This window comes from Dysidea avara, chromosome 5 (assembly GCF_963678975.1).
Source record: "Dysidea avara chromosome 5, odDysAvar1.4, whole genome shotgun sequence".
NCBI lineage: Eukaryota > Metazoa > Porifera > Demospongiae > Dictyoceratida > Dysideidae > Dysidea > Dysidea avara.
The window spans coordinates 1,737,979-1,752,444 of record NC_089276.1 but is presented as its reverse complement, the minus strand read 5'-3'; the positions used below and the strand labels follow the sequence as shown (position 1 = coordinate 1,752,444).

At 38.7% G+C, this 14,466-nt stretch overlaps 2 protein-coding genes and 1 long non-coding RNA gene across 8 annotated transcripts in view; 2 read left to right on the top strand and 1 right to left on the bottom strand.

Moving 5' to 3' along the window:
• The window catches only part of LOC136257106 (uncharacterized), a 20,998-nt gene extending 18,568 nt beyond the window's left edge, over positions 1-2,430 (bottom strand). For both annotated transcript variants that reach the window (XR_010701812.1, XR_010701813.1), the window contains exons 1-2: positions 2,142-2,430; positions 1,205-1,408 (exon numbers count right to left, since the gene is read on the bottom strand). This is a non-coding gene — a long non-coding RNA (uncharacterized lncRNA). The remainder of the gene's footprint in view (positions 1-1,204; positions 1,409-2,141) is intronic.
• LOC136257084 (uncharacterized) overlaps positions 1-14,466 on the top strand; it is a 43,845-nt gene that overhangs the window by 23,209 nt on the left and 6,170 nt on the right. For 3 of the 5 annotated variants that reach the window (XM_066050203.1, XM_066050207.1, XM_066050206.1), the window contains 2 exons: positions 13,382-13,927; positions 13,983-14,088. In XM_066050203.1, coding sequence (XP_065906275.1) covers positions 13,466-13,927; positions 13,983-14,088 — 568 coding nt within the window. In that variant the 5' untranslated portion in view covers positions 13,382-13,465. Of the gene's footprint in view, positions 1-1,213; positions 1,541-11,206; positions 11,280-13,381; positions 13,928-13,982; positions 14,089-14,466 lie in introns of those variants that run through there. The other 2 variants (XM_066050204.1, XM_066050205.1) reach the window with 2 other exon arrangements.
• On the top strand, positions 3,178-3,609 carry LOC136256504 (uncharacterized). Its single transcript, XM_066049482.1, has one exon. The coding sequence runs from the start codon at positions 3,178-3,180 to the stop codon at positions 3,607-3,609; it is 432 nt and encodes a 143-aa protein (XP_065905554.1).

Here is a 14,466-nt window from a genome sequence, read left to right as displayed (position 1 = left end):
GAACCAATTGCAACATATTAACAACAGTCCACATCTTATACATAGCGTAAGTGACCTATTATCGAACGGTACCTATTATCGAACATAAAAATCAGGTAATGTATTCGGAAGTTTACAATTTTATTCCGCATACTCGTAAGATGTTTATATGGAGAATTCCAATAGTGTAGCCTATTCTTAATGAGCTTTCCATCCTTTAGAGTTTATGTGTGGACATCACAGCAGTCTTGATACTCATCACCACTGACGAAGAAATGAAGAAAAAGAAAACAGGAATCACCGTGAAAGAAGTACAACTCGAGCGTGACTTTGGCGGCGGAATTGGGCTTACTGTTTGTCATTTACCTGAGTAAAAGGTGTATCCACGAAGACTGTACAGAAGGGGTTGTTGTAAACAAGGATAATAAGACTGTGTTATTGGTCGTAATGTGCTGATTTTTCACTGTACGCATTTTACACTAAACGATTCGCTGTTGTAACTCACAAGTGCATGCTTGTATCAAAACTATACTTCAGTTACAGTATCATGGTACTTCAGATAACACGTTGATATAATAATTAAGAGTGTGTAGGGTGCACTGAAGTCACCACAGTAGAAAAGGTGCAAAACGTTCGATAATTGATTAACGCAAATTAATGGGCGTTTGATAATAGGTATCGGTGTTCGATAATTCATATTTTACGGAATGCAGAAATCCACTCATAACACGGACACTAATCGGATACTATTACTCAAACTTACATGAGGTATTCTACAAGAAAGGCGCTACCTCCTGGTGAAAAGTCGAGGTTGATACTACTTTCCTGGAGATATTTATGAAGTAAAGTATAAACTTTGTTCGATAATCGGTCACTTACGCTATGTACCCTTTCACACAGGTGTGTTATTTAAAAGGCTTATTATATTTTAGAATCTACTGTGTTAAAAAAACCAGTTTATCAGAATCAGATGCCATGAAATCAGTATTCTCATATTGCTCAGTACTAGCTACTTCCACGCTTTTAGGTTGACCTTCTAAGCTTCTGTATTGTTATTTTTCCAGTATGGAATTCCAAAAAATTACTTAGTTGTATCTGTCCAAATACAATATTAAAACCTTATCTGTATGTATGTATATACATACTCAGGTATATAGTTACTAAATTTGTATAGCTCAACCATCACAACAGTAATAAATACATGCATGAGATTATAATTTCATACCAAAACCAGATACTGGACATGATAGCATCAGCATCTTTGATATCACCACTATGGGAGCTGATGTGGATCAGGAAACAACTGCAAGACTCATTGAGCAACTGAAACTCCTCCCCAAATATGACAGCAAGTACTTCCGTTTCTTCCTTTTGCAGAAGTTGACATTCAAAGGGAGACAACAAGACGTCTGTAGTTGGAGTTGACACGCTATAATCAAGAAGAAAATAATTGAATCATGGCCTACAAAATATACATCATATGCAGTAGGCCTAAGGCCTTTCACAGAAAAGAACAACAGCAGAAATTTAGCTATTAGTTAGTTCTGATCACTATTAACAGGTCAGCACAATCATTAAATTATATAGTTCACTATACTGCTGGAAGAGAACATCACAAAATTAGAAGTGAATTCATTATTATGCATGCGTCTATCAAAGTTTTACCCGACATATCCCCATGCAGGATAAAAGGGGGAATTAGATCAAAAGTTATGCTCCAGGTGTGGGAGTTTAGCAACGTGTTGTAACAAAGGATTGAGTGATACTCAAATGGAGAAAGGAAGGGATTAGACCTACAATTTCACCCCAGGGTAGGGATATTATATTTAGAGTTGGGTCAAATTCCCCCTCCTTGCCCATGGGAGTGGGTGGGGCAAAACTTTTGATAGGTGCATTAAATTGTAATCATTGTACCACATAACCGGCATTAATGACATGGACACAAACAAGATATAAAAATTCGCATGCAGTCATCAATGCCGGCATTCAGTTGCGCTGTTGAACTTGTTATTAGAGCTTTACAGTGACCAGCATTGAAGGTCTGATAGCAACATGTGCTGCAGCCTTTGGGTTAGCTATCTAACCTAACAAACTAGAACTAGAGACTTAAACATTACTTAACCTACACTACAAGAAGGTAGCTAAAACAGAAAAGGGACTACCTCGGGATCCAGGAGCCTGCGAAACTCGCTGCCCAGTACTGTCCGGCAACTCGGATACTATTTCTTTAGCGTCTGCCACCGCAGCATCAGGACGGTCCTCCTCCGGTTCCTTGGAAAAATCTGGCACTGGAAATCCTTCCGCCCATTGTAGGTGTGGACTAGTTCTGACTTTCACTGCTTCGATCATCCATTAAGATAATCTCGCGTGGCCAGGCGGCTTTTTTTCCGTGTTATGGGTGGGGGAAAAAAAAGGGTCTAGTGCAACTCCAATAGCTGTTTCGTCCCCAGACTCTGGGGACGTTAATTGAATAACATTGGCCGCAAAGGAGGCGCCAATGACGTCAGTAATTCAATGATGACGTGGTTGGGAAATATTCGTACAGGTTGTGAGCATACCGTTGAGCCTTGTTACACGATGAGGATGAGGTTTCAAGACGCTATAAAAGAGACATCTGAGCAAATTAAGATTCGTTTAAAGGATAAACAGATCGAAGCCACCTCGAGTTAACTTACTGACGTCATTGGCGCCTCCTTTGCGGCCAAATGCAATGTTATTCAATTAGCGTCCCCAGACACTGGGGACGGCTCAGAAGTACAAGTGTACAGGAAATTGCATTGTCTTTGCAACTACCGGCCATGCGCGATTTGAGCATGCGCGTGTTTTGAATAATAAAACGCGCGCAATACCGTAGCTAGCCGGGTAATTTACTCAGTAACGATCTTAACTAGTTAACTATCGATGACCTCGGTGACGACTTACGAACGACACCGAACAAAAGCTTAGTCACGATTTACGGTGGAGGGTAGTGTGGCAAGTGGAAGGTTTACAATATGCGCATAATAGAGTGGCAAAAAAATTGGGAATTGACAAGTCAACAGTTAGCAGAAAGCAGGTTTATTTCGAACCACCGGTTCTGTGTCTAGTAAGCAATACCCAAAGGAGAAGGCATTTAGAAAGCTAACTGCTCCAGCTCAGTTGGCAGTGTTAAACTTTGTTGTGGAGAATCCTGGGACTCAACTTAAAGAAGTACAGAAGATGCTTTCACAACAGCTGCTGTTGAGTATTGATGTCTCTACAATCTGCAGATTTTTACTCAAAAGCAATTTCACTTACCAAAAGCTGAGTTTAGTAGCAACACAAAGGTCCACATTTCTCCGACAAAAGTTCATGTTAGATGTGTCAGAGTACAAACAAGAAATGCTTGTGTTTATTGATGAGACCGGAACTGACAGCCGAAAAGCATTGAGAACCCATGGTTACAGCCTGCGTGGAGTTCCAGCAAAGTACCACAAGCCATTAGTAAGAGGATCACGTGTGTCTGCAATAGCTGCAATGTTAACAGAAGGTATTCTTGATGTCAAGATTAGCCAAGGGACTAACAATGGTGATACCTTTTACAATTTTGTTGAAACAATCTTGCTGCCACACTTACAACCATTTGATGGCATCAGTAGCCATAGCATATAGTGGTCATGGATAACTGCTCTATTCATCACACGCAAAATGTAGTTTCGTTGATTGAAGAAGTAGGTGTATTTGTTCATTTTCTGCCACCTTATTCACCAGATCTAAATCCAATTGAGGAAGCATTCTCTAAAGCTAAATACAACATCAAATACTTAGAGAGAATTATGGATACAAGTGATTTAGAAACTATCATGCTTTGCGCATTTGCAATGATTTCAAAACAAGATTGTCAGGGTTATATTTCTCATTGTAACATTTATACATAACCACTGTAACACACATAGGTTTGCACTCAGTAATAAACAACAAAATCAATATACCCAGTATTTACACTTGAAAATACAAGACCTGTGAATAACTAGCTACGTAGGTAATCAACGAAGATTTTTTAAAGTAGAAAGAATGTTTTGTTTTTGTTCAGAGTATTCATTTTCACTGAGTATGTTATCATTAAATAGCTGCTGAAGATATCTCAGCTGCTCAAAATTTTTCATTCTTAAGTCTATAGCTTTTGATGGTGAAACTGAATGTGTACCTGTACTCGACACTTTCTCAGTAGTAGTTACAGAATTACCACCTTTTAAAGCATTAGCAAATGCTACTGCAGCTCCATGCACTAACAGCATCTGAAAGGCTACTTTGCTGACGACACTTTTTTGATGCATTTTCCTGGAAATCTGGTACATTAGGTGGAGTTTCATAGTCGTCATGTAGATTAGATGCTATCATCCTTGCCCACAAACGTAATTTGGATACATCAAATACATCAGCATGCTTTTCTTTCAACTCTTTAAAAGCAGCATCCACTTCCTCTTCTTTCTCTTGACGCCTTGATGTACTCGCAGCTACATCTTCTCTCTTACGTTTACCATGCTCAGATGATGCCTCTTGTCCCACAGCTGGGGAAGAACTGTCACACCACAAAGTGATTTCACCTTTAGGATATCTTGAATACATAGCATTCAAATCCTCACCATTAACAATAGAAATCTTTGAGTGTTGCTGGCCTTCAAAATAGCCGACATTAAAGACCACTGTGTTAGGTACACAATCCTGAAATTATTTAATTAATTTTACACGCAATGCAAGCAGCGATTCAAATCTGGAATTAAAACGTAACTGCCGCATCACTATGGGGTGCCATTTGTGCCAAAATAGTACAAAAACACCTTATTTATAAACTATAACCATACTTTATAAATCAATACGCTACTTTATAAAATATAGACATATACTTTATAAATCATACACATACTTTATAAATCATAGACATATACTTTATAAATCATACTTATACTTTACAAATCATGCATATATTTTATAAATCATACATATACTTTATAAACCATACACGTAATTTGTAAATTATTAACATACTTTATAAACATGATTTATTATGCATTTAGCATTTCAATAAGCAATCACGAACACACGATATTATCATTTGGTAACGATTGTCAGTAATCGATAAAGTAATTTTGCGCACGTGTACTTCGCACGTGCAGCTTTTAAAGCGGGTCTTACCGGGTCACACAAGTTTTGGAACAAGTGTTTTTACCATTCACTGGGGCTATATAGCGCAGAACCAACTACGTCACAGCAATGTGTACCACAGACTGGATCCATGGTCCAACAGTCGATCTCGGCTCTGAGGTCCGCCACCTCACTCGGCCATGCTGAGTTGCTCGTGACAACCACTTTCTCTCCGGCTCTTATTGCTTCTTCAACAAGGTATTTAACCAAGTTGTTACATGTGTTAGCTACTTTCGAAGTTGCCTGCTTGAAGCAAGTTAATTAACTAACCCGAATTGGGGTGAATGGAATATAAAGTGTTACTTATAGTATTATTGTTTTTTATTGTTATTTCCGGGCTAGATGGACTGCCCTTGCCACCATCCCCAACACTAGTTGGCATGTGCTGGACAACTAAGAGACAGAAGGTTGGACTCAGTAGTCCCTGTTTTCATCATAGTGGCCCATCTCTGGAGAGATGTTAGCAGATCGTAGCAAGATGGACCTACTACCTCTGATACACACTGTTGTTGAGGGCAACAGAGAAAAGGACAGTGTGCAGGCCAGAGTACAGCTGTATGCAGTTGAATCTCAATGAAACAGTAGGTCAGCCAAACATCTATAGAAAACTATGGCTTCTTTTCCCATTCCCCAGTAGTAGGGGTAAAAGAAGCGTGCTCTATTTCTCTGAAGAAGGGTAGCTAACACAAAAGGCTAGCCTGTACAAGGTGGTCCCCAACACAGAACATACATACACACATACAGTTTATCTGTTTATGATTACTGCAGAGGCGTACGCAGTAATTTTGAAAAGGGTTTCCCCTACAGCTAAGTGACTGTTACATTAGAGTAGTTTATATTATCTGACTGCTTTATTAGAGTATCTCAATCTTTTCACCAAAATCATAATTCAGAACAATGCTGCAGGTGTTGCTATCATGTTAGAAACTATTATTTAACTATGTAAAAGTCCTGTTCCATGATAGATTCCACATTCTGGAAACCTGAAGTTTCAATTTCTTTTATTTTTCAAGTACTGTGTAAAATCCAAAGGGGTTTCCTGAGACCCCCTCGGTACATCCCTGTTACTGGGCAATCAGCACAGATGATGTGCCCAAGAAAAAAGGAAACTACAGTATTAGGTACAATTATGTAATTATTATTAGACACAAATACAAAACAAAATTAAACTACTTACGCTGACTAGCTATATTTAACAATCACACAAAAGACCACACAATTACAAACTAAATACTTAAGCCTATACGTAAAACTTCCTGCAGTTAGCTGAGACAAAACTGCCAATGGTGTAGAGTTCCATAACATTGGTGCAACCACAAAAAAGGAGTGTGTGGCCTAAATGCGTTAATAGTTAATGTCACTAGGTTCAAAGTCAAAGAATGTGACCTTGTGGCTAACATATTGACTCGGAATTGAAAATATTTTTAAAAATCAATAGCTGTTCTCTTATGAAAGATGTAGTAGAGTATCCAAATAGATAATTTTCGATGAGCTTTGGGCAAGGGCCATCACAGTTTGCAATAGAAGATATGGACTATTTTGGCATGGCTGATTGTGGAGTTCTTGTACACAAACATTTGACTACTTTTCAAGTCTTTCTGCAATGGCCCTAAGTAGTAACATACATTATTAGTAGTTTGGAGTATGCACGTACTGTCTACAACTAGCCTGAGCCAAACTTGAATACATTATTAATATGCTTTTACCTCTTTATGCTTTTATTTTGGCAAACAATGGTCTAATTGGTATAAGCTACACCTCACATCAGAGATGATGGACAATGATGTTGAATGTGAAATTTGGTCAATTTTTCAAGGAACAATGCAAAATGATTCCAATTTTTCATTTCTGTACCTGCAAGTGACAGGTGTTGGTGCAAAATCATTAACTATACCATCGCAAAGCTCGTCTTTTAATGGACTCCACAGCAGGTGGCTCGCTTCTCTAGCCACTTGGGCACAATATTATTTATATACGGGCACAAGCTGACCTTCACTACACCACTGAAGAGGGGTAGAGGTGTACACATATAATTTAATTTGCAGACTAATTACATAATTAATTCTTCATGTAGGGTGATCAAGGGGATATTGAAGTGAACAGTCCTGTGGAAACTTACTCTGCATCAACACAATCCCCATCACAAATACCACAATCTCCAACACCAATGCAACCTCTATGTTACCATTTGCGCCTTTTTCACCAGTACCACTGCTGCCACCTCTATAGCTACCGATGCAATGATATGCTTATCAGGGAACCAGAGAAGGGCCTATTGATAGTGCTGTTATAAAGCATGTGATTCAGCAACATCAGTTACGTGCAATTAAATTTTCAAACAATGAGGATGTTCAAAGGATCAATATCAGAAGATCACAAGTATATTCTGATGCCCAGTGACATTTTTCAAAGAAGGCGTTTGATGTAGAGAAATTATTGAAAGCGTGCTTCATAAGACAAGAAGTAGTTGATCTGGGAATCCTATTTCATGATGTCATGGCTGTTGCTAATGACACTTACTGTACTGTTGGAAAAATGCTTTCAACATTTTCAACTCGCAGGGGTATGGAGAAGTTTAACAGAAATACTCTAAGACAAGTTACATTTCTTAATAGAAATTAGGTGTTGAGTATATAAAATTGTACACATTGTTATGACATAGCTATAATACAATATCAATTATAGGTGACATGTGTTACTGTTGATTTGTAAAATTAGTGTTGTCCTAGTATTTACATTGCTCATAAAATTGTTTTCAAAATCTGTACAATCTGTTCCAGGGTAATAAGCTCATTAACAACCTGTTTGCATTTTTCTTACAGTGCAGTTGTATTGGTGGCTAAAAGGACATACAAAAAACCATGCCAACAATCTCTACAAGGTCCGTCTCCTCTGGATTAAAAACCATGCCAACAATCTTGTAGTCTGCTTGTTAATCCAGATTACTTTTTGAGGCATGATACTGCACTCAGTGGCCTGTAAATCATCTAGGTACAGTTGCATGGGAGTCATGTCACCCTCAATTGACCGCAGAGTTCCAGCCACCTTGAAAGTCAGCCAATGCTTCGTTTATTTGAGTTGAAATTAAACATCAATACTACACCACAGGCAATAACGTAGCTAGATGCCTTGTTGAGATGTTCAAGTCTCGCTTTGAGGAGCCGGAGCCAAAACAACTGGTGGCATCACATCATGGATGCTTACGGAGGAAGCTACACTGTTGTATGCTAGATCCGTACGTTTTGTACTTGGTTCTGTGCTATTGCCCCAGCAAATGTTAAAAATCGCTTGTTCCAAAGCTTGTGATAACCCGGTACGACATCCACCATCCTGCTTTCGGTTGCACGTGCGAGGGTTTATTCTACACGTGCACAAAGGTATAGATTATTGACAATCATTACCAAACGATAATATCATGTGTTTTTGGAAATACTAAATGCCTAATAAATCATGTTTATAAAGTATGTTAATAGTTTACAAATTACGTGTATGGTTTATAAAGTATATGCATGATTTGTAAAGTATATGCATGATTTGTAAAGTATAAGTATGATTTATAAAGTATATGTCTATGATTTATAAAGTATGTGTATGATTTATAAAGTATATGTCTATACTTTATAAAGTAGTGTATTGATTTATAAAGTATGGTTATAGTTTATAAATAAGGTGTTTTTGTACTATTTTGGCACAAATGGCACCCCATACATCACAGCATCACTTCTTCCGTGGATTGATAATCTTCACTTTGTATGTGTGTAGATTCTACAGTGATAAAACAAGGCCAAGTCACCCACACTAGCTGCAACAAACGCAATAGAGGATATGCACTGCCGAATACATTCTAATGAACACGTGATTTTTTCATACGTCATGACGGTGAACGGAATGCGAATCGATTCATTACATGGACGGTAGGTCAGTTACGAGCAATTCTTACTAAGTGACATATCCTTCTGCCTAAGAAGTAGTACATCCGACGAGAAGAAACTGGCCCGTGGCTTTAGTGGCGAGTTCCAGTTCGAACATTCATTCACTGCCCATACTTTTATATGAGTTTTTCGTGACCTTATGGTAATCGTTCACAACAACAGAAAGCCTTCTTGTAGCTTAAAAGGCGAGTTATACTTCGAGCCGCATTCACTACCCAGTACTTTTATATGGAATTTTCATAAATCTTCGATAGTCGTTCACCATCAACATTTTTTGGAAGCGCCGCGCCGCTGATCATTTTTCGTTCAAATAATATAGCATGCATATCCTCTATACACACACAAGTATACAGTGAGGAACTGAATTCTTGTCATTCAGAATAAACTAGGTAGTATGATAACACCCATTTAAATGTAGTAACACTAACAACCAGTCTGAGTTAGCTACTATGAAACTGACTCACTGCCGGTGACACCTACCATGGCCGCGTGTGAACTACCGCCGCTGCTGGTTTTCGCCAAAACAAACGAAGTGTGATTAATAGTACCTTGTGGCATTACTTGCACCGTAACTGGTCTGTTACTGCGGTTTTCCAAGTTCTTGCAATGCAAAGCGTCATGCGCTAATAATGTGTCAGTATGCGCAGTTCTTTAAATACACCTGTACCGCGGTTTTCCAAGTTCTTGCAATGCAAAGCTTCATGCGCTAATATTGTGTCAGTATGCGCAGTTCTTTAACTACACCTGTAATGATCTGAGGCTGTCGATTTGTATGCGTAGGCATGCTTGAAGTCCTGTGAGTCAGTAGTCGTCACTGAAAATCCACTTATGAACAACTGCGCACGTACATGCTTGTATAGCGCATGACGCTTTGCATTGCAAGAACTTGGAAAACCGCAGTACAGAAAATTGCATTGTCTTTGCAACAACCGGCCATGCGCGGTTTGAGCATGCGCGTGTTTTGAATAATAATAAAACGCGCGCAATACTGTGGTTTTCCAAGTTCTTGCAATGCAAAGCGTCATGCGCTATACAAGCATGTACGTGCGCAGTTGTTCATAAGTGGATTTTCAGTGACGACTACTGACTCACAGGACTTCAAGCATGCCTACGCATACAAATTGACAGCCTCAGATCATTACAGGTGTAGTTAAAGAACTGCGCATACTGACACAATATTAGCGCATGACGCTTTGCATTGCAAGAACTTGGAAAACCGCAGTACCAGGTATAACAGTACGCAGGTATCGAAGCCGTTCAATTCCGCGTCAGTTAAATCATTGTATAACCGGAATTATACACACTTTTACGGCAAGTATACCAGGAATGGTAGGATCATCACTAGTTAGCAAATACCAAAACCCTGTATTGCACGCATTTTATTATTCAAGACACGCGCATGCTCAAACCGCGCATGGCCGGTAGTTGCAAAGACAATGCAATTTTCTGTAATATTCTGTGGCTGTCGAGTTGTATGCGTAGGCATGCTTAAAGTCCTGTGAGTCAGTAGTTGTCACTGAAAATCCACTGTTGAACAACTGCGCACGTACATGCTTGTATAGCGCATGACGCTTTGCATTGCAAGAACTTGGAAAACCGCAGTACTAGCGACAGGTCGATTTTGCGCCATTTTCACCGATTATTCGGCTAACTATCGCGCGCATTTTATTATTCAAAACACGCGCATGCTCAAACCACGCATGGCCGGTAGTTGCAAAGACAATGCAATTTTCTGTACTGCGGTTTTCCAAGTTCTTGCAATGCAAAGCGTCATGCGCTATACAAGCATGTACTTGCGCAGCTGTTCAACAGTGGATTTTCAGTGACAACTACTGACTCACAGGACTTCAAGGATGCCTACGCATACAACTCGACAGTCACAGAATATTACAGGAGTTTTTAAAGAACTGCGCATACTGACACATTATTAGCGTATGACGCTTTCCATTGCAAGAACTTGGAAAACCGCAGTACCACCTGCTTCTCGCAGTAAATGTCAGGATATAAACTGGGAAATTGTTTTTCTTAATGGGTTATAACCTGACCATATTGCAATATATTGCTACCGTATTAATCCTATATTTAGCTTATTATAAGAGCAAACTAGTCGGTCGAGTCCCTGAGGTATCCGTGCACGTATCATCGCCCACATTGGTCCTGTCCGAGTGAACCACCGACCCTTGTAAAGCAGTCACCACCTGGCAAGTAAGTTTATTGTAAACATTTAAACAGCTCTACACATAGCTACGTATAATAATGAAGAGCTTATGCATCTATCAATGTTAAGCCCCACTACCCCCCTCCCAGGGGATTAGCTAGTGGGGGATTTTGGCCCGATTTGATCAGAAATTTTGTCCCACTAGTGGGGCATTTGACCATTCGAAATTTTAGCTTGCAAGCTATAAGAATTAACCTGTTGCCTAAAATGTATTAGCTACAGCCATACTGCATGGAGGTTTGACCACCAGTTGTTACCCCATGGGTGGAGAATTTGATTTTTCCAAAAGTCAAATCCCCACCATTTTCCCCACTGTGCCCTGAGGGGGATAACATTGATAGGTGCATTAGCTATAATTGTATTTGGTTCGTGACTCACTGACTTTGACATGGAACTGTGGAACCAAGTACAACACTACACTACACTGAAAGCTACAGTCTCCTCTCAGTCTCTTTGCTCTGAAGAGAGTGGAAGAAAGAGTATACCAGAAATAGCTCAATGGGTGGAACAGTGTGAGGCAAATATTCGAAGTGAAAATTAAAAGTCAGTATTTCTTGGTAGCTAATAGCTACTCATTGTTATTCAAAAGACAAACACAAGTTCACAAAAAACAAGACTAAAATTGGTTTCTAGTTGTGCAACAAAGGCTTAATGCTTCATCATAAAGTGATGAGATGTGGTCACATGTGATTGTTAGCTGTTAGTAGTAGTTGTGAACAATCACAAATTAATGGTACCAAGAGTTCATAATATATATATATATATATACTGAGGAGAGTATCCTACTCCCATATACCCCTGTAGAAGGGTGTATCGTAAAGTGAAGCTGTAACGACAAGATGTTGTGGTTTGTGACATACAAGAAGCCATAAAAGCACACGAATCAATGCCTTACTACACAAGTGAAGCTCAGAACCTGCTGTATTCGCGAATGAACTTTCAAGAAACGTCCATTTTGTTTGTCTACACCATGAACCTGTGCTTGTAGTCCAGTGAGAAGTGCTGGGAAGTAGAGTTAGTTCGGTTGCTAGTGACATTGTTAGGCACACGTACAATCGATATTATGTTTGATTAATGACATCATTAGTTTTACAAAAAGAATTGGAAGAACTTGGAAGTATTGCATCATCACTTTATGATACACCCTTCTACAGGGGTATATGGGAGTAGAATACTCTCCTCAGTATATATATTATGAACTCTTGATGGTACTTAAGCATGTTTTGGAATGTACAGAAATTGTGTGAGTGTCTTTATAATGGCGTAGCCTTAGCATTAGTAGCTTACAACAGCTCATCCCACCATTTGAACAATAATCGCATGCGATTATTATTTCATCACTTTTTGACAAAAGCACTAATTTATAAGCTTCATTGTGTAACTATGAACCATGTTTCTTGTGGGTTCACATTTGTCTTTTGCATATTAAAAATCATACTCAGTGATTATAAAGAAATACTGACTTTAATTTTTCACAGTGGAAACCCTTGCTAGTTTAGCTACTATAAGTTACTTCTGAAGGTAGAGCCACTTGTTCTTATATTCCTTAGTAATGAGTATAACAGTATTAAATTTAAAGCTCTTAGTGGTTACTTTTACAAACTTATCTGTAACTAAAGTTACATGGAATAATATCTGGACTAGTTATTTTTCTTTAGGTAACAACCCCAACTGTCGTCTGCTTCCCCTACCCTAGCTGCTCCTGTTGAAAATAGGAAAATGTAGGAAAGTTACAGGAGCTGATCGGGGGGGGGGGGGATGGATGTGGTGGCTACTTTACTTTGGCATGCTAATCGAAGCATTAACAGCTAAACTACCCATACTACAATCATGTAAAACTCTAATTTAGTACACACTTTTTGCTCATACAGTGTAGAATAAAAAACTTCCAAAAGCTTGAAACTAAAGAAGCCACCCCTTTCCGGAGATTTTGTCTAGTCCTTGTTTACTTTCAGCTTATGGATCAGAGGCTGTAATCATCCATCCAAATGCTGAAATTGAAAGGGCCTAAAAACCTTGATATATCTTTGGTGCCTGTAGCTAAGAAACATGGGTATTGGTATAATTGTGTTATTTTTGTTGATTTTAGGTGGCATTTTACCAAACTTTGTACTGGCATGTACATGCTGGGATTTATATAGTTGATTTAGCTAGATACATGTATGTATGAGCAATGAATCCAAGGAAGACTATTATAAAGAGGAAAAGTATTCCTCTAACACTTGTTAGTGTTGCTAAGAGATGTAAAATAAAGCACATTAAAGCACCTGTTAGAAGTTTCAGCGATCCTCCACTTGTTGAAGAGTGTCACTTTAACACTGATGATTCATCTGACCAAATACTAGATGAAAATAATGAAGGCACATGTTATGATGATCAACCAGATACAGAGCAGCAAACAGCTCACACAAAGAGGAAGCAAAAAGCAGCTGAAAAATGGCAAATCGTCCAAAGTGTTGCCTTAAATGGAGTTATTATGAATATGAGTGAAGCACTATTGGATTGCACTATATGTGATAAATCTAGAGGCATAGTGAAATGTGATCAGTGCGGACCTCTTATGATTTACTGTAAGCAATGTGCTATTGATATGCACCAACATTCATTGTTTCACCATTTTGTGGAAGTTTGGGAGGTAGATATAGAAACATGCTTAGTAATTTACCTTTATAATATAAATGTACCAATAGGATGGTTATTTTCAGCCACTTGAACTGCCTGATGGCATTGTGCTTGATCCAAAGCCATGCTGTGAGAATATAACAAGGAGAAGCATTGTATGTTTTAGTGTTGAAGGTATGTAGTATGCTATTTATATAACCAATAAACAGCTAAGTAGCACATATGTAATAATGGAACTTTTATTTAAAATACTGGCATGTATCCCATATTGCAATTCAATGTTACTTAGCAAATTTTGGGCAGATCTTTGCAATACTACATTTTCCAAATCAAACACCTGATTTTGGAAAACCTACCTTTTTGGCATATAAACAAGTTTTGAGATAACACCAGAACGAGATGGCTACACTGTCTGGCAGCTAACAATTTTCACACTAACTTTGTCTTAAAACTTGTCGGGTTTGCTTTCTAGAGACGGGTTTCTGTGAGCATATCAAAGTGCATTTGTGAGGACTTGTGATACAGCAATGGCTACTCATGAAAAACCTATTT